This window comes from Lipophrys pholis, assembly GCF_963383615.2.
Source record: "Lipophrys pholis genome assembly, chromosome: 7".
NCBI lineage: Eukaryota > Metazoa > Chordata > Actinopteri > Blenniiformes > Blenniidae > Lipophrys > Lipophrys pholis.
This window is the reverse complement of record NC_137638.1, coordinates 3,731,682-3,754,570: the sequence shown is the minus strand read 5'-3', so window position 1 is coordinate 3,754,570 and position 22,889 is coordinate 3,731,682. Positions and strand designations below refer to the sequence as shown.

Below are 22,889 nucleotides of genomic sequence, written 5' to 3'. Positions count from 1 at the left end.
GAGCTGCAAAACACATTTAACCAATAAAATGAGGCGAACGCAGCTCTTACAACGTCTCTGTTGTTTTGATATATGAACACAAACTGTGTTGCATTTATGAAGTTTTCATTACAGTTTTGGTGAATATAACATGACATTTTCAACTTTTTTCAACGTTTTTTTCAGCGCTTACTATTTCATTTCCTTTTTGTTTTTAGACAATTTTGAAATTTTTGCTGTTTTTTAAAGGAGTTTAGTTTTTTTCCCATTTCTTGTGGTTATAGCCTTTTCCCCTTCATTTTAGCATATAGTGTCTTTTAAAAAATATTTTTTTTAGCCAGGAGTCAAATGTGCATAAACATAATGTCCCAAGATGAAGTGTTTATTTAGGTGTAATTCTGTGAAAGGTTCAGGGAGCCACTACAGAAGCAGCTCATGCCTCACAGCAATGAAACCCTTGGTTTGAGTTGACATGATGTCCTCATCATCTGTACCGGAGCTCGAAAGGACTAGAGGAGCGTTTTCAAACTGGCATGATCCGGCATTTTAGAAAACTTGGCAAAACTGGTACAGGCTGGCCTTCGAGGTGAAGATTTCTGAATCAAACTCCGTCCAGCAACAACTAATGATGGCGACTCAGTGGCGCCCGGTGTACCTTGAAAGAGCGTCAGTCTATTGACGCTTCCTTTGTATAGCTATAGAGGCGTTTAAATAAGATAACTTTGCCCTTTGCAGTGATGGAGAGTTTATGATTATTTCAGATTTTTATCTTTTTCAGATTGGAAAAAGATGAATTAATTCTATCATTATACTCGTTATACTTTATTAATCCCCTTGGAGAAATTATTTTATTTTATTCCACAGTGACCAGTCCCGTTTCTCGAATGCGGAGATGCGGCCACATTAGCTGACGGGGTTAAGGGTCACACTGGTGACCTGTCAGCTGTTGGATTCAAACCTGTTGACCCCCCCCCCCCCCGTGGTTTGAGAACATCACGATGAGAACACAGCGAAGACAAACAGTTCTAGAGCTGGAAATCTGTAATCACTCAGTGAAATGAGAACTTTTCGCTGTTCTGTCAGTGACGCTGAATAGATTTGAAATGGAGTGAAGGACGGCTGTTACATAATTATTTTTATTTCTGTGGAGTTTTTTTTTTTTTTTTTTTTTTCCTGCTCAGCGATGGAACCAGACCCATCCGAAAAGTCCTCCGGTGTGTCAGCCGGGTTCTGGACGCGGGACTCACTGATGTTGGGGCTGTGGATGGTCAGGTGGCTGGTCTCGGCCATCAGCCGGGGGCTCAGGCTCGTCACCATCCGGTCGATGCTCTTCACCACGTCCATGGGGCCGTTGACCACCTAGAACACACACACACACACACACACACACACACACACACACACACACACACACACACACACACACACACACACACACACACACACACACACACACACACACACACACACACACACACACACACACACACACACACACGCACACAGGAGGAAGCCATCAGCGATCCTCGGCACTCCAAAATGACCATTTATCGGCCAGCACAATGAGAGAAGAGGTTTTCGGCGGCGGTAACTGTCTGCCGGAGTCTCCACAGTTTAGCTTGGGGAGGGCACACACGGCTCTCTGGATAGGCCTATAATGCAGGGTACAATCATGGATTTTGCCATTGTTCTGTTCTGAAACCCCGCATTCTGATTTCAATATGCCCGTCTAAGAGCCGAGCCTTGGAGACAGAGCCGCGAGAGGAGTGAGCGAGGGCTTGCCGATGAGTACAGCCACAGTATTTTCAGAGTGCTTCTCATCCATTGAGTCTGGATTGAGGTGGCCTTGGATTGCTGAGAGGCCTGGGGGTGGGCGGTGGTGATGAGAGGGGGGGGCGAAGCACCGAGAGAAGCACAGCACTTGTCATGAGGCAGCCTCCATACGGATCCATACAATCCGCATAGCATCAAACGTAAGGAAACACACAAACAGAAAACAACGTATTTATGAGAGTTCACGGGGGAAAAAAACTACAGCGACGAGAGATGAGGTGGATGCCCTCCGTCTCAAACTGGAGGAGTATTGGATGATACAGCTGTGTGTTGATTCTGCCATGTGTGCTGGTCATTCCTCTGCTTGTGACGAGCTCCTGCTCTTCTGTATGTTCAGATGCATACTGTCCTCTAGTGGCTGCAGCAGGAAACAACCGTAAGCTGCTGTCCCACGCCTCCCTTACCCGAGGAGCTCAGACTAATTTCAAACAGGCGCTTTATACTTCCTATCCGACTCTTATTGGATGGAACCAACGGCGCGGTGGGGTAGTGGGAAGCTCTCTTGCCTCACAGTGAAGACACTTGGATTGGGAAGTTAAAGACTTTTAACAATTATTTCAGATGAAAGCTACAATAAGTGAAGTCTCTTAATTAGGAATGAGAATGAAAAACCAGTTCTTGTTGAGAACCGGTTCTCAGTGTTTCACTTCCTTGGAACAACGCTGGAAAGTTTGGTTCCATTTCAGGAGGAAGGACGACAGCAGGGCAACTTGAAATACTTGCAAAGTGGATTTTTCATCAGAAGGAGGAAATACGACAGATATGCAGAAACATTTGCACAACATCCACCCCGCAGGGAATCTCGGCCCAGCAGCAACGCCACCGCGTTCTCCGCGGTTCATACGGCAGGTTTCATTTCCAAATGAGATTCGATGAGAGAGAATCGATAAAGAGCCGGATCGTCAAGCAGAATCGTAAATCGTATCGGAATCTTATCAATTCCCATCCCGAGTATTTATGGCACAGTATATATATATATATACAAAAAAAAAAAAAGTGAATCTCTAAATCCATACATCTAATTTTCACTTATTGGATGTTTGGATGACTAACCCTAACCCTAACACTTTTCAACTGTTTGATCAGCCCCAAAGCCCTTCACGTCCTTAATCACATTCACCCACGATTCAGTGTTCGGTTGTTGAATCTACACACGAGTGCATTGTGGATGCAGACGTCGTGTTTTCCTGACACACTTGAATCTAAAAGTCAAGATCTCTCAGCCAGACCTGCTTCTTTTCTCACCTTTTAAATTCTTCTGCCACTTGAGAGCTTGGTTCCTCATCAGACCAATGCTCATCATAGACTTTTCTTAGTATTTGTACTTCTCTGGCCTGTCTGCCACTCTCTCTCTCCCTCTTCTATTCCTCTCTCTCCCTGTCCTATCCCATGTACTTCTCCCCCCAACCGGTCAAGGCGGATGGCCGCCCTTCCAGAGTCTAGGGTCCGCCCCACGGTTTCTTCCTGAAGAGGGACTTCTTATGAACTTCTCTCCATGCGAGGGAGTTTTTCCTGGCCACTGTTGCTTGTTACACCTGCTTGCTTTGGAAAGGTTTAGTTGGGTTCTGTTGTACTCTATCATTGTAAGAGCGCTTTGAGATGTTTGTTGATGTGATTTAGCGCTTTACAAATAAAATTGAATTGAATTGAATTGAATTACTAACTTCCAACAAGTGAGAGTCTAAATGATTGAACTGCCTCTTTAAATTCAGTGTTTTATAGCGTGTACAATATTTTGGACTATTTTTAATTTTTTTTAAACATACGTGCAACAAAAGCCGTTTAATACAAACAATCCTCAAGAAAAAAAACATATTTTACAAAGTTTGTTAAGTTTTTACTTCGAGGTCCAGATGAAGGTTGAATTAAATCTTAATAATCTGAAGGAGTTACATCAGTGAGCATGCACTGCAAAAAAGTTATGCATAAAGTGAATTTGTCCAGCTTGTAGTCCGACAGCATTGTGAATAATGTGTATTAAAGTATAATATTACTGCGATACAAGTCTGAGTGGAGAAGGCCTGAAAGTCCCGATTCCTCCCGAACGCAACATGTCTGACTCTAAGCAACGTTAGCATTAGTAGCATTAGCGGCAGAGTTTATTACACCTGAGAAGCTGAGAACTGCTGCCAGCTCAGCTCATGCTAATGCTAATGCTACAATAACACAGAAATGATAACATTATTTAGTCAGTGAGAGGGACTTTTAGCGAAGCGACATGTAACCCAGGTATTACTGATTCACTCGTCTGCTTGTGAAAAGTTATAATATTTGCAACTTCTAATATCTGTACTTCCTGAAGTCTGAGGGCCCGTTTCCACCTGGCCTTAACACGTGGCGAGCCCTGAAGACCACTTCCTGAGGTGGTCAGGAAGCATCTGACCATCCGAGGCTTTGTGGTGTGAACAGCATGTCGTAGACCACGTCACATGAAATACGTAAACGTCAGGAGTTTTTGCTGAAAACATCCGAAGTAGCTCTTGAAGCGTCTCCGTTGTTCTTAGCACTCATCTGGGGACAGAATAACTGCCTCGTTTCCACCGCGCAGTATGGCGAGCACTCAGTTGCGCGGTTCCAGAGAGTACGGTTAAAATGTAGGCAGGATTGTGAACGGCGGCGTAACGGCTTCCATATTACAGGGAGGAGAGGAGAGACGGTTTATTCAGCCAATGAGCTGTTTAAATGTCGAGTCACTGACCAATCAGCAGACGGCTGCGTTGTAGCTCCCCCTTATGGAACCCGTACCGATGTGCTGGGTACCTCAACGCAGCCTCTATGAAAAGTGATAACGGTTGGGTACGGTACTTTTTGTACAACCCACAACTTTTGTGATTGGAAACACACAAAAACCCCGTACCGTACCAAACGGTGAAAACGAAGCTTTACTGTGCCTCGGACCCTTTGAGCTTTTAGGGGAAGTGATGTAACACATCAAGTGGTTAGAGTGAAGCGCAGGATACCAACAAGTGTAAACAGTCTCCGTCGGGTCAGGACCCGCCACATGTGGTCGGATCGCCAGAAACACACGCTACTGCCCAGAACGCGCTCCACCTCTTTGATGGCCTGCCACTTGAGGGCGTTGCTCTCGCTGATGACGCTGTCGGCCACGTTGATGAAGTTCACGCTCAGCTCCTGGACGTCCCCCGGCCGGCTGTGGTTGGCGGGGGGCTGCGAGGGGACGTCGGCGGCCAGAGACAGCAGCTGGACGAGGGACACCATGTCGTCCGGCTGCAGCCCGTCCTGCTGGGTGTCCTCCAGGGCCTGAGCCGAGGCTTCCAGCAGGGCGTTGGCCTGGGACACGCCGCCCAGCTCCAGAGGCTGCAGGCCCAGCGCCATCTGTGGGACACGCACTTCCATTAAAGTTTTTCCACGTTTAGTTAATTTCTAATTGAGCTAAACAAACTAATATAACTGAAAAAAGATTTTTTTTTCCTGCTGGAATCTCACACTGTGCTGCGGTTTTCACATGTTTTGAGCCCATTTTCTCTCTAATCTCACCTCAAGTGTCTGCCCGCTTTGTGCTGAGCAGACAAAAGCAACATGACCTTCAAATATCAAAATCCTGGAGCAAAAAAAAAAAAAAAAAAAAAAGGACATCTCAGAGTTCATCCTGCTTCGTATGTCGTGTACCGCTCAGAGTTTTGTTGTTCGGCAGGAAATAAGAGTCTTTATATACGTAGTTGATTTGTTTTGGAGTAGCTCGTCCAGGAAATTTACAAACCTTGAAGAAACACTTGAAAGGAGATTTTTTTTTAAAACAACTGATGTGGCGTCTGCATGGGCTCGTGGTGAACAGTAAACCATCAAACTGCACTCGAATCCTCGAAAACGAATCAATGCAAATATCAGCTTCAGAAAACTTCTTGAGTTCACATATTCACTACTTCTTCCAGAAGCACACTCTTCTCAAACTTAAATACCATCTAATACATTCTGTTGCTTTTAAAATCACAACTAAATAGTGAGTACTTCCACGGTTTAAAAAAAAAAAATCCAAACATTTCAGACAAAAAGTTGATTATTCAACTTTCTGCTCTGAGTTTTATTACAAAATGACTCAAAATACAGACGATTGTCGAAACAACTGAATGAGGCTACATTCAATACTTCATCAATACTATAGATGAACACTGACTGCGTACATAAATATATGTGCACACACACACACACACACACACACACACACACACACACACACACACACACACACACACACACACACACACACACACATACACACAAAGTGGTGTCGCAGCGGCACTGAGTTGTAATTGTGTACCTGGCTCTTGTTGGAAAGCTTCATCAGTTGGTTCATGAACGCAGACGGCTGTGAGCTCTGAGATTCACTCATCTGCTTCATCTTTAGGTAGCGCTCTGCAGCAAGGACAAGACATCATGAGTGTGTGTGTGTGTGGGGGGGGGGGGGGGGGGGGGGGGGGGGGGGGACTCATCATGAGACCCTGGACTGTTCGGTAGGCCGACAGTGAAGCTGGGAACAGTGAGTCCAGTCAACTGAAATCAGGTTTCAGCAGCAGATGTGCAGCAGATGTGAAGCAGATGTGCAGCAGATGTGCAGCAGATGTGCAGCAGGCTCACCTCTGCTGCTCCTGCAGATGAAGGGCAGCGGGTCAGAGCAGTCGGTCAGGTCCAGAGGCGGAAGCTGGTCGGAGAAGCCCTGCAGCGTCCTGCAGCCCTGCAGCTCCACCTGCTGGTGTGCTGCTGCTCACACACACACACACACACACACACACACACACACACACACACACACACACACACACACACACACACACACACACACACACACACACACACACACACACACACACACACACACACACACACACACACACACACACACACACACACACACACACACACACGGTTTGTGATGAGGAGTGTTAGTGCGAGGCCTCTGAGGTCATCGCAGACGGAGGAGTGATGACTTTGTCATGCGGCTCCTTCAGAATGTCCCTCTCACTCCTATTGTATTGAAAAGCTCAGATCTTTCCAGAGGAAGTGATCCCAGTGATGCGTGCGTGTGTGTGTGTGTGTGTGTGCGTGCGTGCGTGCGTGCGTGTGTGTTTTGGAAGGGGGGGTCCAACCCCCACCCTGCTGCAGTTGTGGGAATCCCCCCCACAAATCCACCTCTTCCTGGTCCTGTCTCACCATCACTGATGACTCTCCCAGTTCTACACTGAGTTCAACGCCTGGACGCCTGCTTCAGGATGCCTGCTTCAGGATGCCTGCTTCAGGATGCCTGCTTCAGGACGCCTGCTTCAGGACGCCTGCTTCAGGACGCCTGCTTGTCTTCAAACTGTTTTTTTCCCTCGGAATGTTCAGTCAACTTCAATCTGAGATCGGACTGAACAAGTGAAACCTACTCTTACGACCCCCATTTTTATTCCCTTTAACCCAGCCTGAGTCTCTGCTCTTGTTTTGCCATTTCATTCAAGCTTTTTTTTTTTTATAAATTCATTGTTTTCACTTTATGTCCATTCATGTACAGTACTTTGGTTCAGCTGTAGTTGTCTTTAAAGCGCTATAACTAAATTTGAGTTGCGTTGAGACTGAAAACATTGTTGGGAATGTTTTATTATAGTGTGTTGTAATAGCGTGTAATTAACACAGTAACAGATATCATTAACACATTCAAATTAGTCAAGTTTCAAAGACAAGCTGCTTTTAAAGTGAATAAAAACCATCATACATCTGCTGCTTCGTCCATCCTGCGTACTGATTGTCTTCTAGCTTTAGCATTAGCAACAAGTTTTCAAGTGAAAACGGAAAACTATCTGAATGTTTTTCGTGTTCATTTATATGACAAAGCTGCTCGGAGCCACTGAAATTGCTTTCTTTTTTAAAAAAAAACAGCTTGCAAAGTGGAACTTTTCAGAAAGACTCTGTCTCCGTGGAAACGCAACTTTTGTGAAATTCTACTATTGCACTGTGGCCGTAGTAAATAACTACGACAGCCTCCAGGGTGTCATGACTACCAGTCCATATTCTGCATATTGTTTTGAAAACATTTGCATATAAAAGCAATTCCTTTCTAAAACAAAAACATAAAAACTACGTGTTTTCACTTGAAATGTTTTAGTGTAAACTAATCCTTTTTATCAGGAAAAAAACTTTTGCTTGGATCAAAAAGCTTCATTACACAAAAACAGTGGGAAAAAGAAAGTTTTAGCTTAAGAACTCAGGTCCTTCAGACAACGTCAAATGTTTGTGAGCGTGAGAAGCATTAGGACGTAGCATTAGCATGTAGCTCTGATTTAGCCGCCCTGGCACGTCATTGTAAGAGCCGCCTGTTTCCTCAATCATCCTGAACAAACTGACAGCGTCAGGAAACATCGCCTGCTGCAAGTAGCATTAGCATTAGCCTGAATGTACAACAGCTGTCGTTAGCATTAGCCCGTGTCTACGGCAGCCGCCATTAGCATTAGCAGCTTTAAATAAAGGCCAGCTTCCCGTTCCTGACTAGTTCTGTCTGCATGTTGGTGACTTCTCAAAGCTAATTGGTTCCTGTTTCTTCTTCTGCTCATTAATTCATAAATCTGTGTATCTTTTATTGTTATTTAAAAATTAGATAATAAGGGCATCTCTTAAATTACTGTTATCATTTGCTTTAATACATCCAAAATCGACAAATGTTTCACAATAATTACCACAGTTTCATTAGTTATTGCAACACAGTGTTTCGCACCTTAAGGCAGGGCGAGCAATTGTTGCCTTACAAAATTACCGTTCAAACTTTAAAAATAGACTCATAATGGATCAAATATAGCTTTTGTTTACTTACTGAACTCAAAATGTAGAAATATGTTATCAAGATTTATAGACAAAAGGTGACACAGCGCAACAGTAGCTCAAAAATTGTGTTAAACAAAAAATCTTAAAGAGCAGCCTCCAAGGCCAACAGAGGCCGCAGCAACACTTCTGGAGGCCCGCAATGAATTGCACTTGTTAGTTTTGATGCAATTGTACGTTGCTTTGAAAGGAAGAATCTCTGTTTCGTGGTCTTAAACAACATCTATACGTGTGATTTAGATCTCATTTGACCTCCCGTTTGTCCACTTGTCCCAGGATACTTTGTCGTACCTCTCGGGTCGGGTAAAGTCATGCGCCTGATCTGCAAGCAGGTTAAAGAAAATGCTCAAGGAGTTTAACATAAAACACCATCGTGATACCAATCATAAAACCTAAGACAAATTTGAAAAGAGCCCACACGAGCTCAGGTAGCTCAAGGGATATCCAGGCGGAGCGAGCCGTTCAGCGACGGAGAATTTGTGCGGGACTGCATTTTGAAAGTGGCCGACGTTCTGCGACGGCAGCAAACAACAAAGCTCCGTGATGTAAGTTTGTCGAATGACACAGTGGCACGACGAATCGAAGACCCAACCAACGATCTCAAAGGGCAACTGAGACGACGCGTGAAGGGGCTGGAACAGGGAGCGCTTTCAATCGCGCTGGATGGACGCACGGACATTTCCGATATGGCACGGGTTGTTGAGTTTCATCCCAACAGTCACGGGGAACTCTGAAATAAGCGAGGAGCTGCTAAGCTTGGAGAGCATCAAAGACAGAATGAGGAGAGTCGACAGTTGTGGTCGGTGTCACAACAGATGTCTTTCTTACCTGGACAGAACAGAAGGGCCTGCACCCCTCGGACCACCGGGTGAATACTGAGAAGATCGAGGTTCCAGCCAAACAGTCTTTCCTGGGTCACAGGTGAACACGCGTTGAGAGCACGGACGTGTCTCTCTTCCAGAGACACGTTCCAAACATTCAGGTCAGTGATATTCCCAACAAAAGGTTCGGTAAAATTCCCTCCGAAAGAGTCTTGGTCCTGGCCGAGGATGAGGATCCCCTCCCCGTAGATATCCCTGGAGGTGTCCGTGCTGGAGCTCGTGTCTTTCCTGTCCCCGTCCACGTAGATGGCCCAGAGGCCGCCGCTCCGGCGCCACGTGACGCAGACGTGGTGCCACGCTCCGTCGTTGGGGAAGGACGCCTTATAGGGCAGGTGCTTCCCGTGGATGATGAGCGCCAGCAGGATGCGGCCCTGGACGTCCACTTGGCCACGCAGCTGGAACTCGTTGGTGAAGACGGGCGCGGCGTAGGAGAAGATGGTGGACACCTCGTTCCACTCGGGGTCCCACTGGACTCGGACGCACACGCTGACGGACGACAGGGCGGGGAAGGACACATTGACATGAGCAAAGCCTTCCTGGGACTCCCTGGGGAAGTTCAGAGCTGAGAACTGCAGATCTGAACAGGACGAGGAGAAACAGTGGCTTTAGGGTTGTAAAAAACAAACTGTTACACACTTTTTATCCACAATGATTTACATCAGACACAAGCAAATAGTGGCTCATGGTTTCCAAAAAAATAGTCAATGGAACGAACTAGCCATATGAAACGAAATGCATTTTAAGGAAGAAATTATCAAAGGCATGCATATTTTATGGAATAAGCTTAATTTACAGTCATTCTGTTAGATTATTATTCTTTTTAAATTCAAACTCCTCGTTCCAAGTGAACAGTTCATACAATTACTAATTACGGTTTGGCTGTTAAGTGCAGACCATGAAATTACTCTGGCGCTAAAAGTTGCCCATGCATGACATATGTCGATCAATATCAGCTTGAAAATGGCTCTTAAGATGTACATATTGAATTATGTTGGCATTCTGTTAACGGGCCGCAAATAGAAAAATACGCATCACTAATGGGTCGAATCATCAAAAAGAAAGCTCCACATCAAAGCCTATTTTTTGTGGATTTATAACAACGTTTAAATTATGCTGCAATAATGCAAGGAACATATGCTGAAACATGTCCAAATAATCTATGACAAATTATCTACAAAGAGCCTAATTTACATTAATAATAATTCTCTATATGGAAAATACTGGTTTCAGCTTTCGGCACATTGAAGTTAGACCACTGAGAAAATTTTTTAATTTATATTCAAAGTTCCCCCAAATTTCTAACCACAACTAGACTTTTACCCCTGGATTGATGACTTTCCTAAAAAGATCAAACAACTGATCTTCTCCATTTTCCCCCCAAAGATAACAGCTGATGGTGTTTGTTATGATATTAATTATAAAAACAATCAACAGTGCCCACTAGTGGCCCAACATACCAACTACACCATTTTCGGTGTTTCTGCCGTTTTTGTGTAAACGTACATCGTTTGAAATAAAAATGTTGCTGTGCGATTTCACTTGAAACATCGATCGTGTTGTAAATGGGGCCGAGGAGTTAAGTACGCATGGCGAATCACGTCAATGTCGACAGGATGGAAGTAAAAGAGTTGAAAAATCGTGCACATAAATATGGTCGTAGCTTTATGCCTTACCTTATGTAACTAAGCCATATAATCGCAAAATGTGAACTTGGTTAGAAAAAATGAAAATAAAACCCTTGTTTGAAGAAGTGCAGATACCTATCTAGATATATGGCCGGAGTCAGAAAACATCTGCACACTGTCCAGGTTCCTACATCCTGAATGAGAAGAAGTTGCCCCGCACTCACACTGCTTGGAGAGCGCCACCGGCCTGGCGGCTCCTCGGCTCTGATCCCTGACCCAGACTGCAGAGCGGAGTCCCGCCTGCCGGAGCAGCTCCAGGGCCTCGTCCTGGTCCTCCCACTGGTCCGGGGTGACCAGGGAGCTGAAGCGGGCCCTGCAGAAGCTCTCGGCCCGGGGGAACGGCAGCGAGTCGTTGACCAGCTGGAGGGCCCACTGCGACGTCAGGAGGAGGACTTTATGTTGTCCTGGAAGACCGCATGTGGAAATCAGTGGATTCTGAGCAAAACTGAGGAAAAAGGTCAACTCTGAGTGGAGAAGACAGCTCTCGGAATTAAAGCTAATTAAAAGTGATTAACAGTCTCACCATGCGAGTCCCCCATTCTGTCTGGCCCAGCGTGAGTTGGCTCAGTTTCACACACCACCTACATAGAGGAGAGAGTTACTTTGCCTTTAGAAATGGTCTCCAAGGAGTTCTCAGTCAGAAATTCTTGAAATTCAAAGTTCTCAATGTTTCATTTTCTTTTTGTTTTGATTGATTGCTTGGTTCACATTGATAGTACAGAGGAAAAAGGTTTTTTTACCACTAAGATGAAGAGTAAGAGTCCTGTCACGAGGCGTCCACTCATCTCGAAGCCCAAAAAAAAAAAAAAAAAAGTTTGTAGTATTCCCTCTGAATCCAGTCACTGACTATTGGTGCGAAAACAAACGAGGTCGGGAAACATTTTAATTGTCATTCTGCAAAAGCTGGATCCCAAACGTCCTCCAGAGAAACCTTCTGCCTCGATGAATAATGGCGATCTGGTGGGTTGTTGGACGTCTTCTCGTCTCCACGGGAGCAACAAGTGTGGGTCCGGGCTCCACCTAGACAGAGATGTTCCCACTGGTTTTCCCCGTCCAGTGAGTCCAAACATATCCAGACACGTCTCGGATCTCCAGACTGGGAAGGAGCCAGCGATCCCAGTGCATCTGTCCAAGAGTCCCGCCGCCTTCACGCTGCAGACCCCACACTCCTCCCTCCCTCCCTCCCTCCCTCCCTCCCTACCACCTTTTGTCATGCAAATGGAGTCAATTTTTAAAAGAACCCTTCTTACGCAAGCAGTGTCAGGCGTTTGGCGCAGAGAGTTCATCAACAGCAGCGGGGCGGCGGACACTTTTACCACCACACAGCCTTTGTTTATGCCCTCTGCAGGACTCTCTAATGTTAACTGCAACATCTGTTTCATTGCAGTAACTTCATAGTCAATAAAAGATTAGCAGTGCTCACGGAGCCGGCGAAGTTTTGCCTTATTTTGGACGGATTTTCAATTGGGCTGGTTGGTGAATCTTTTCAGTCCGAACATGCATCACCCCAATACACCCTGTGCCAAACGGAACGGCGTATTTCATGAATATTTGCACAGGGATGGACCAAAAAGAGTTGCGGCCAGAAGGCCATGGGTCCAAATACCTTTCTATGTGGAGTTTGCATCTTCTCCCTGTGTGTTTGTGGCTTTCCTCGGGTCAGTTGGTGATTCAGTCCCCGTCCACATGAGCCACAGTGATCTCTGTTCTTAAATAGCAAACGACTCAAAATGATGTAGTACACATGCCAGGCCTCAAGGTGGCGATATAACTCTGCCACAGAAACACACCAAAAACAGAGAAGAAGACACGGACAAAGCAAAAATCTGACGTCTGGCCTTATTAAACCCACTAGCATCAGAAGCTTCATCAGTCCGCCATTGTTGTTGTTGTTGTTGTTGTTGTTGTTGATGTCGCGGAGAGGGTTGTGGGGTCATCGGGTCGAGAGGTGGGGCGATGACGTCATCGTTTTCAGAAAATCTGAGTCTTTGTCCGTCCACATGTTAAAGCTGAGGCGACGCTTTCAAACTTCTCCACTCTGGAACCCTTTAAAAAAACAAAGCCACACCATTGTCAGGCTCCTGAAACGAGCGGATGATCGGACAAAAACGTTACGTGAAACGAGGACGCGAGGACAGAGCCTGAATTGTCCCTCGGTGTGAATGTGGGTGTGTGGTTGTCTCTCCCCGTGTGTTTGGTGACCTGTCCAGGAGTTTCCTGCGCTCGTCCATCTTAAACTTTGATTGGTTCTCGCACCCCTGCACAGGATGAAGCGGTATATGAAGAGCCTGTACACCAAATATTGTTGAAAGGGGAAGAGGGTGTTTATAGAAAATATGAAAAAATATATTTTTTGCAAAATCAGGCAGCATTGAATAGAGTCGCATCAAGTACTTCAGTCACAGTTAGGATCAATATTTGTCATAATTGTGGACAATCTGGCTTCAGACCAATGTAATCTGTGACCTATCTTGAATAGTTTAACTCTGAAAACTGAGGATGAATGAATTTTAATGTAGTGTAGAGTTTCTGTGCTCAGAAAGACCTATTCTAAACTCTCCCTGGCAGTAATTTTAAAGACATGTCAGGGGTTCTGAACTGAGAGCTGAATGGGAACAGATTCAAGGAGAGACGGGAAATGATAGAAATGATAAAGCGAGGTGAGGGTGAGGACACAAAGCTGCAGAGGTTTCAAAGAAACTGTGAGTCAGAACTTGCTTCTTCTGTTGAAGATATAGAGAAATAGAGGTGCGGCCGCTCCGTTCTGCTCATCTGTGAACTGTTGGCTTCAGTACTACTGTTGTTACTATCTCACTAAACTCCTGTTTACTGATAGACTGCCTCATTAATCCTAAACTACTTTAGTCATCCCAGCTTATTATTTATGTTTTTAGTTTCCCTTTTTAGGAGCACGTTGGTGATTTATTTTTTTGCCATTTCTTCTCTTAAATGGGTCTTTCAAGACGCACCGACATCTAGATTATAGAGCATCTTCCTCCCACTAACAACCAGATTATAGAGCCTCTTCCTCCCACTAACAACCAGATTATAGAGCATCTTCCTCCCACTAACAACCAGATTATAGAGCCTCTTCCTCCCACTAACAACCAGATTATAGAGCATCTTCCCCCACTAACAACCAGATTATAGAGCCTCTTCCTCCCACTAACAACAAGATTATAGAGCATCTTCCTCCACGAACATCCATATTATAGAGCATCTTCCTCCATCAACAACCAGATTATAGAGCATCTTCCCCCACGAACATCCATATTATAGAGCATCTTCCTCCACTAACACCCAGATTATAGAGCATCTTCCTCCATCAACATCCAGATTATAGAGCATCTTCCTCCCACTAACAACCAAATTATAGAGCTTCTTCCCCCACTAACAACCAGATTATAGAGCATCTTCCCCAACTAACAACCAGATTATAGAGCATCTTCCTCCATTAACATCCATATTATAGAGCATGTTCCTCCATTAACATCCAGATTATAGAGCAGCTTCCTCCATCAACATCCAGATTAAAGAGCATCTTCCTCCCACTTGCAACCAGATTATAGAGCATCTTCCTCCATTAACATTCAAATGTATAGTTAAAGACTATTATGCTTCACTTCAGAAGGTTCCATTAAAATTGGCTTTATGTTGAGATTGTTGTCATTTTTTTGTATAATTGTTTGGTTTACATAAAAACATCAACATTTTCATCACGTATACTCTGCAAAGAAAATCTTTAAAGTTTAAATTTAGAGGTTATTATGGCACCAATGTACCCGTCAGGCCCACTCAATAGGAAATTTGACTGAATGTGTGTGTAAAAGTAGAAACGAATCCCCGAGTCAAGGACAGAGACCTGAGAAATTAACTCACGTAAAGTAAGAAATACTTTGCCGTCTGTGATGTGAACACGCTGCACACATTCTTTGAGCGTGACTCTGGTGTGCTTCATTCACGGGTTATTGGAGCGAGGCCTTTACATCCCGATGCCCAGAATCCAGATAAAGGCGGATTGAGACAGACTGGACTTTCAGGCATTAGTATTCCGTCGTCAGTGTGAAAACCTGGACGGGATCCCGGGGGAACAAAGCCCCCTCCGGGCTGAGACCCCTGGACATCGCTCTCCCTCGTGCCCTCCTCTGCCGTCACCCATTCATCTCACTAAACAACGACGTTCCCCCCGCAGTCCAGCCGGGCGTTCAGACGCTGCCATCAAGACTCCAGCATTTGCTCGCTTGTGTTTGCACTGAAGAGAAATGTGTGCAGGACAACGGGTCCGGGAAAGCTCTGCTGCAGAGTGCACTCTGGGATTTATGCTCCCGGGTGTCAGTTATGAATGAAAAAAATAAACGCTTGTTTGGCTCCGAGTGACAGAGTGTCTCCCGCTCGGGACAAAGAGTTTGGCTTTAAATGTCATTTTGAGGAATTCGAGTGTTCTGCCAGCAACACAAACTTAAGAGAACCACCACGACTTGAGTTATTCTGAAAGGAAATAGGCAGCAACCTTTTCTCAAAAAGTACCAGAAGGTAATTCATACTTACTTTAAAAGTACTTTCTGAATGGTACAGAGGAAATGGTGGCAACTGTAGAAAACTGTCTTTGTCATATTCTGATAAAGTTTTGCCATTGCGTCTTTTGCAATGATGTTGTGACTTTTGCATTTGCGATATGAGCTTTTCCATAGGTAAAGGCCCGTTAAATAGGTGCTGCAGGCTTTTGCATAAGTATTGTGGGCTTTTGCTTTAGCGTTTTGAGTTTTTGAATTCGTGTTGTGTGCTTTTGCACTGACGTTTTATGCTTTTGCCATGTTGTGTGCTTTGACTTCCACTTATGCTTTTGCATTAGTGTTGTGCCTTTTACATGTGTTTTGTGCTTTTCCATAGGTATAGGCCTTTTGAAAAGGTGTGTGTTTTTGCATTAAGTAGTATCGGCTTTTGCATTGGTGTTGATTGCTTTTGCATTGGTATTGTGTGCTTTTACATTGTTGTTGTGGCTTTCACATTAGTGTTGTGGCTTTTGCATTGGTGTTGTGTGCTTTTGGATTGGTGTAGGTTTTGCATTGATGTGGCTTTTGCACTGGTGTTGTGTATTTTGCATGTGTTGTGAGCTTTTCTTTCATGTTGTGGCTTTCGCATCAAATTGGTTTTGTGGCGTTTGCATGTGTTTCGTGTATTTCCTTCACAGTTGTGGGTATTTTATTATGAATGGGTATTATGGATTGTTATTGCATTATGGACACTTTTGTTAGTCCTACAGCTTTTGCACACGTTATGTTCATTTGCATAGGTGTTGTGAGCTTTTGCATGAAGTGTTAGGGGTTTTTACGATAGTTTTGTAACTTTATAAGAGTGTCATGAGTTGCATTTGCGTTATGGTCTGCTGCATTACATCGTGACGATTCAGAAGTATTGATTGAAATCCAATCACTATGGCATATCAGTTTGGATCCAACAGGACAGACATGTACAGACATGGTCCTAAAAATGAAAAACACAAAATCTACAGACGGACTCTTGAAAACCTTGAGTAGATTTAAGGTCCAGGTGATTTTAAGGGATGCTTCCTCCTTTGTGTTGGCACTGAATATACACAATGAGCGGTCCGCTTCAAAGGAAACATCTGCAATACTCACTTGATAAAGTGAAAACTTACTTTTACAGCGGAAAGTTCAGACAAACACTTCACAGCTTGAATCGGCTCGTTTGAAGGTTTTCATCAAAAAAAAAAACCACGGCACTATCAAAAGCCAATGTCAGCGATGAATTTGAACCTTCGCTGGAGTGCTTCAGATTTCTCTGCCTTTGTCCAGAAGTTCCAGTAGCTGTGGCACAAAGGTCTGCGGCTGATTTGATTTCACCACGAATATTTCTGATGCTCACTCGCATCCATCGAGGAAAGAGAGAGAGAGAGAAAAAGAAAGTTTTGCTCTGGGTAACAGTTAATCTTAATGCCTGTGTTCATTTACAGCCGCCATGTTGCACATCAGTGGACACAAACGGTAAACGCATTTCACTTCCAAAGCGCTTTTCAACAGCTTGAGTCGTCCAGAAGCGTTTTTATATCACACACACATTCACACACCAATGGGGACGGCTGCCATGCCAGGCACTCAGTCCATCCATTGGAAGCAGGGTCTTGCTCAAGGACACTGACATGTGGAGATGGGAATCGAACCTGCAACATTCCGACTGTGCGACGACCGCTCTCCCAACCGGTTTCAAATTGCTCGAACTGTCACGAGCAACATAAGTTTGATATTTCATCTGGCCGAAGGTTTGAATTAGTTGTTTCCCTACTAGAGTTTATATATGGATATGTATGTGTATGTATGTGTTAGTCTGCATATGGGCTTGCGCACGTTTTGACATGTCTGAAATGAATGAAAAATAAATCAATTAATAATAAATAAATAAATAAATAAATAAATACATACATACATAAATATATCGTAAAAACAGCAAAATTACAAATAATCCGAGATGATGGTAAAATGCTATTAACGTAAATCAAAATGAATTAAAAAAAAAGAATAAGGCTCAAACATAATCTGATTAATACAAAAATATAATTTAATTTTACGCTGATCCTATAAAAATTCAAAATCGCTATTGGAATTCATCATAATGACTGGATTACTCTAATTTCAAATAAAATGTTGTGCCTTCAAGAGACGCTGACGACCCTGGGATGACCTCTGAGCGCATGTCAAAGTCTGTGTGTGCAACAGAACCTGTAATTTAACAGTTTAGCAGCCACGTTGGTCACATGACGTGTTTTACTCCTCCACGAGCACAGCCAGCGTTAATCCCCTTCCAATGGGTCTTTATAGGGACTTTCAGCTCATCATTTAGCCGCACTTCCCACAACTTTATTGCTTTGATTCACTCTGGCTGTTGTTTGGCTGCAGCTGGGGGCGCAGAGTGTTTTACTGTCTTTTAGGTTTTACGGTGCACAACTTCAGCGCTCTGCAGAACCGTCGCAGCTTCCGTCAGCTAAACTTCCAGACGCAGTAGTCAAAAACAAATTACACCCGATGAGGGAATTAACTCAAGCATTTAACACAAAGGAGACTGAAATATATCCAGATTATAGAGTTTCTTCCCTTATAATATCCAGATTATAGAGCATCTCCGTCCCACTAATGTCTTTGCCTGATAATGTCACATATCCGGTCTCCCTTAAATCGTCTTTAACCCTTATGATGTGGTTGTGTGATGTTCATATTTTAGTTAATTAGCCCAAGTTCGAGGGTCTGCCAGATCCGCTGTATTTTGTGGTTTCAACAGAATCAATTTACCTTAAAATAGGCAACAGATGTGTACTTTTTCCCAATTATAAGCTATATAAACAGCATATACAGATATTATTTGCCCTTCACCTTGGTTAGATCACATTTATAAGAAAAAGTGCTAGTCATTTTGTTTTTTAAATAAATTCTTTGAATTTACTAGGAAAAAAAATAAATCAACCATAGAGCTCGTTCTGACCCTTTTTCATACTGCTGCTTCCTCTCACGAGAGTACAGATGAGATTTTGACTGCCCTGGATGTTAGGCGCACATTGACTGGCCGCGGGAACTGTGAATCATAGTGATAGCAAAGCGATAGCATAGCGGTCGTTCGCTCAAACCAAAAATTAAATGAAGAAACAACTGTGGAGCCGTCTACAAACATCCACGCCCCAGATTGAAGATCGAAGCACCTTGGAGATTTGAAATGAAATAAAGGTCATTTCTAAATCACATGGGATTCAAAGTTTGTACTGGTCACTTTAGCGGTTAGCGGCATACTATCCAACGGTTAGTTGTAGCTAACCGCTAGATAGTATGCTAAAGAAAAGCTTCCCTTTGATAACCTACAGTGGACATCCTCAGAGCGATTCACACTCGGACCTTAAAACAAAGCTAACCGCTAACCCCGGCTAACCACTATTCCCAGGTAACCGCTATACCCGGCTAACCGGTATCCCCGGCTAACCACTGGCCCGAGCTAACTGCTAACTGCTCGCCCTGCCTTACTGCTAAGTTTACCAGAGGTGGGTTTATGATATTAGCCTCCCGACAATCAAAATCTCCTGCTTTAGGGTGCGCCCCCTTGTGGGTGATTCTGGTTTGAACAAAAGAGCTAAAAAAAAACAACCAACCCCTGACGCTGCCAAACTTCAGATTTTCAGGCAAGTTTCAACTGAGGTACCAACACCAATATACAAGTTTTAACAAGGGAAAATGTGATTTCCTGTTTATTACTCCTTTAAGAAATTATTTTAAATATTTCTACGTTGCTGCATTTTAAATGACTTATGAGAACATTTCCTATCCAAAGTGGCCTGATGTGCCGGCTCGCTCGCTGCGAGAAGGAGCGGGAAGACGTCAGCAGTGGTTACGGCGCAGCAAATTCCTGAGTAGGTCAACTGCAAGCCAATGAACTGGCCCATAAAAAAAGTGGCGGTCAACAGAAAATGCAGAGCAAGAGATGGCGAAGCAGGTCGCTGTGCATCCCAGAGCAACACCAGCTGGTAAAACTGAACGAAAGAAAGACCCCGACCCACTTAAATACGGCCAACATTGTTGTTTTGTTTATGACATATTTGGACATAAACAGTGTTATCATGTGCAGACACAACAGTGACGCAGTGTTGATGCGGTTCCTACTGGCTGCAGGTCGTCACTACCAAAAGAGATTTCTGGGGGCAGGTTCCTCACGGCGAGTAACGTTTGGTGTGTTCTGACCACGGCGAAGAGCGGCGTCTCCTTACGATGTGGCGCTGGGCGTCTTCTTTCCCCCGTTGTATTTGTGCAATCTGTCCGTCTTTTCCCTCCCAACGCCTCCGATCAGGAGCTCTCCCTCCCAATCAGCTCACAAAAAGAGGCCCGGGCTAATTGACCTCCTCCTCCTTCCTGCCTCGCTGCCCCCCCCCCCCCCCGCCTCCACTGTAACTCGGCCGCCGCCACCCAGTGTATCGCCATGACAACCTGCGGAGTGTAAGAGAGGTATGGAAACGTCAAACAGCCGGTGGGCGCGCATCGTCGCACACAAAAGGGCCGGTGACCTACATGTGGAGCGAGGATGAAGGCTGTTCCCAGAAGAGCAATGCAGGGAAGGGGAAAGTGGACGGGGCAGAGACACAGATATACCCCCCCCCCCCAAAAAGCTCGCTGAGTTACAGAAGAGCCCCGAAGTGACTCTTCATAGCAGGCGTGTAAAGCTGGGAAGAGATTTCTACATTTCAAATGTTGCATGAAGACAACGGTCATTTCAGAGAAGCGTGAAAATAAAACAACAACATGCAGGCAGAAAATGGCCGAAACCCCCCCAACCCCCCCCCCCCCCCCCCCCCCCCCCCACCTCCACCCAGCAAAAAAAAAACAAACAAAAAACAAACACCACTTCTGTCCGGTCGGCACCGAGTGTTTGTCCGCTCTAATCTGGCGCTCGCAGATCGCCTTTACGGCCGGCCATCGCCCATCAATCAGGCCCCGGCCAGCAGGGGTCACGCCGTCGCCATGGAGACCGCCTCTAAAAGCAGCCACATAAACCATGTAGGGTGTGGGCACCAAACAAAGACGGAGGATAAAGACAGAGGCGAGTCCAGGGTGGGACGTGGACTCGTTTGGGGATCCGGCCCGGGTGAGAGGACGCTGACTGGAGACACGTTACCACGAATTATGTTTCTTTTTTGGTTTATTTTAATACTCATTGCCGCACCTTCGCATCATTTTTGCGTTTTCGTTTCAGAAAAGTATCACGTTTGTACCCATGAAGAAAAAAATAAATAACGCTTGGGAACGAGATTATTTAATTCTCATTATCTTGTGGCCACGAGAAACTCGTTCCTTCATGTTATTAACTTGAGGGAACTTATTATTCCGTTCCCATGCGTTGTATTTTCTTCACCAATGTCGCCTCCATCCCTGTCTTATTTGTCGTTATGGACACTTTGATGTCAAACGATGCGGACCACATTACAAACGGGTGTTTTCCAACTAAACCATGTGAATTCCATACATGGAAAACCCATCTTGGTGCAATAAGAGGGGCTGTAAATCTCAGCAGCTCCAAAATCTGCCCCGCCGAATGGAGGTGTAGAACAATAGAACGCAGCTCTACAGCCGTTTCCAATGGCAACCTACGTAAACACACGCTGATCGACAAGAGCAGAAGTTCTCTTTCACGTGACGCGCTATTAAAATACACAGTTTATGACTAAGAAATCCAAGTTTTCATTAACTGTACTATGTACTTTAACTGTTTTGCAGTTACTGATGAACAGGGTACTACTTACGATCTCGCGGCCATGGATTAAATGATCTCGTTCCCTCGCGTTATTAACTTGAGGTAACGACTTATTATCTCGTTCCTACCCGTTACTATTATTAGTTTTCTCTATGGCCACTCGGGGGGCGCCGTATGTTTACACAGCAACGTTCTGAAACTGATGTACGCTTTCATAAAAAACGGCAGAAATGCTGAAAACGACGTAGTTACCATGCCGGGCCAGGAGGTGGTGCTGTCGTTTGTTTTTGTAAAACCTCGGTTTAAGAGGTGGGGGTTCATTTTGCAGTTTGAGGATCCCGATTTCATTAACCAGTTGTGCAACCCCACAGACACAGAAAGACCTTCCTGCGCAGCGGGCAACTTTAACAGTTGTTGTTCACAGCTGACGATTCCTCAGATTCTACGCTGGACACGGCCGGCGTTCCTTCTGTCAGTTGTCGGGATTCTTTTCACTGTCCTGACCCCTTCCCAATCTCACACGAAGTGGAGATCCGGCTGAAAGAAGAAAAGTGTAGATGTGCTGAGGACGGAGCTGTGATGGTCGTTACCAAAAGACGGATGTCCTTGACACACTTGCAAACAGTTTGTCAAGAATTAGAGCTCATCCTGAAAAAGGCGCCACTACCGGAGCGTCGCCAGGAGAACCATTCCTGTCTGAAGAGGGATGGGAAGAGGGTTCTCATGGCTTCACAGTCTGAAAATTCAAGCAGGGGAAACTAAAGTAAAGTGCAGCCGGACGCACTGAAGTGGTCCTAAACAAACGAAAAGGAGGAGATTCAAAGGGAAAATGTGCCGAGAAGAAGGACGAGATGAACGATTGTCCAGATCCAGCTGGAGACAGGTAATCTCACACTAATAATGTCGTGTTTATTTTATCTATTTAGAAATATGTAGATTAATCATTTCTTTGTGTCTGTCTTTTTCCTCAGGTAATGGCGGGATTCAAAAGGATTGTCACCTCAGGCCGGGGGTGGTCAAACTGTTTGGCTCAGGTTCCACACTGACTTTTATAATATCATAAACATAAAAGGGCAGTACGGTGTTAATACTTATATTCACTTCTAGTGGGAACAGTGTTGTTGATCGCCCCTTTCTTGGGCCAGTCCATTAAAGTCTGGTGTTAGTTTTGTTGAGGCAGTTTCTCAGAACAGATCTGCGGGGTGATTTGTTTCTTTTGGATTCATTTCGTATTTTGAACATGCTCAGATTAGAATATCAAAATCAATAATTTGAATAAAATGTTTCAGTGCATTTGAAGGAATACTTGTGATAAGACGCACAACACATTTCCTGTGCTTTGAATGGGATGGAGTCCAGAGAAGGAGCCTGACTCAGCAGTGAGGGAACAGTTTTCCCACACTGCCACCTTGTGGCGAAAAGTCGCACTGCAGATGAAATCATCTGAGGAGCGAGACAGGAA

General features: G+C 44.7%; 1 protein-coding gene across 1 annotated transcript in view; it reads right to left on the bottom strand.

Moving 5' to 3' along the window:
- The window catches only part of adgrd2 (adhesion G protein-coupled receptor D2), a gene marked incomplete at both ends in the record, with an annotated part of 77,231 nt that overhangs the window by 34,212 nt on the left and 20,130 nt on the right, over positions 1 to 22,889 (bottom strand). The window contains 6 exons of the mRNA XM_080466522.1: positions 1,227 to 1,338; positions 4,864 to 5,148; positions 6,092 to 6,186; positions 6,409 to 6,531; positions 9,451 to 10,080; positions 11,353 to 11,592. Coding sequence (XP_080322648.1) covers positions 1,227 to 1,338; positions 4,864 to 5,148; positions 6,092 to 6,186; positions 6,409 to 6,531; positions 9,451 to 10,080; positions 11,353 to 11,592 — 1,485 coding nt within the window. The remainder of the gene's footprint in view (positions 1 to 1,226; positions 1,339 to 4,863; positions 5,149 to 6,091; positions 6,187 to 6,408; positions 6,532 to 9,450; positions 10,081 to 11,352; positions 11,593 to 22,889) is intronic.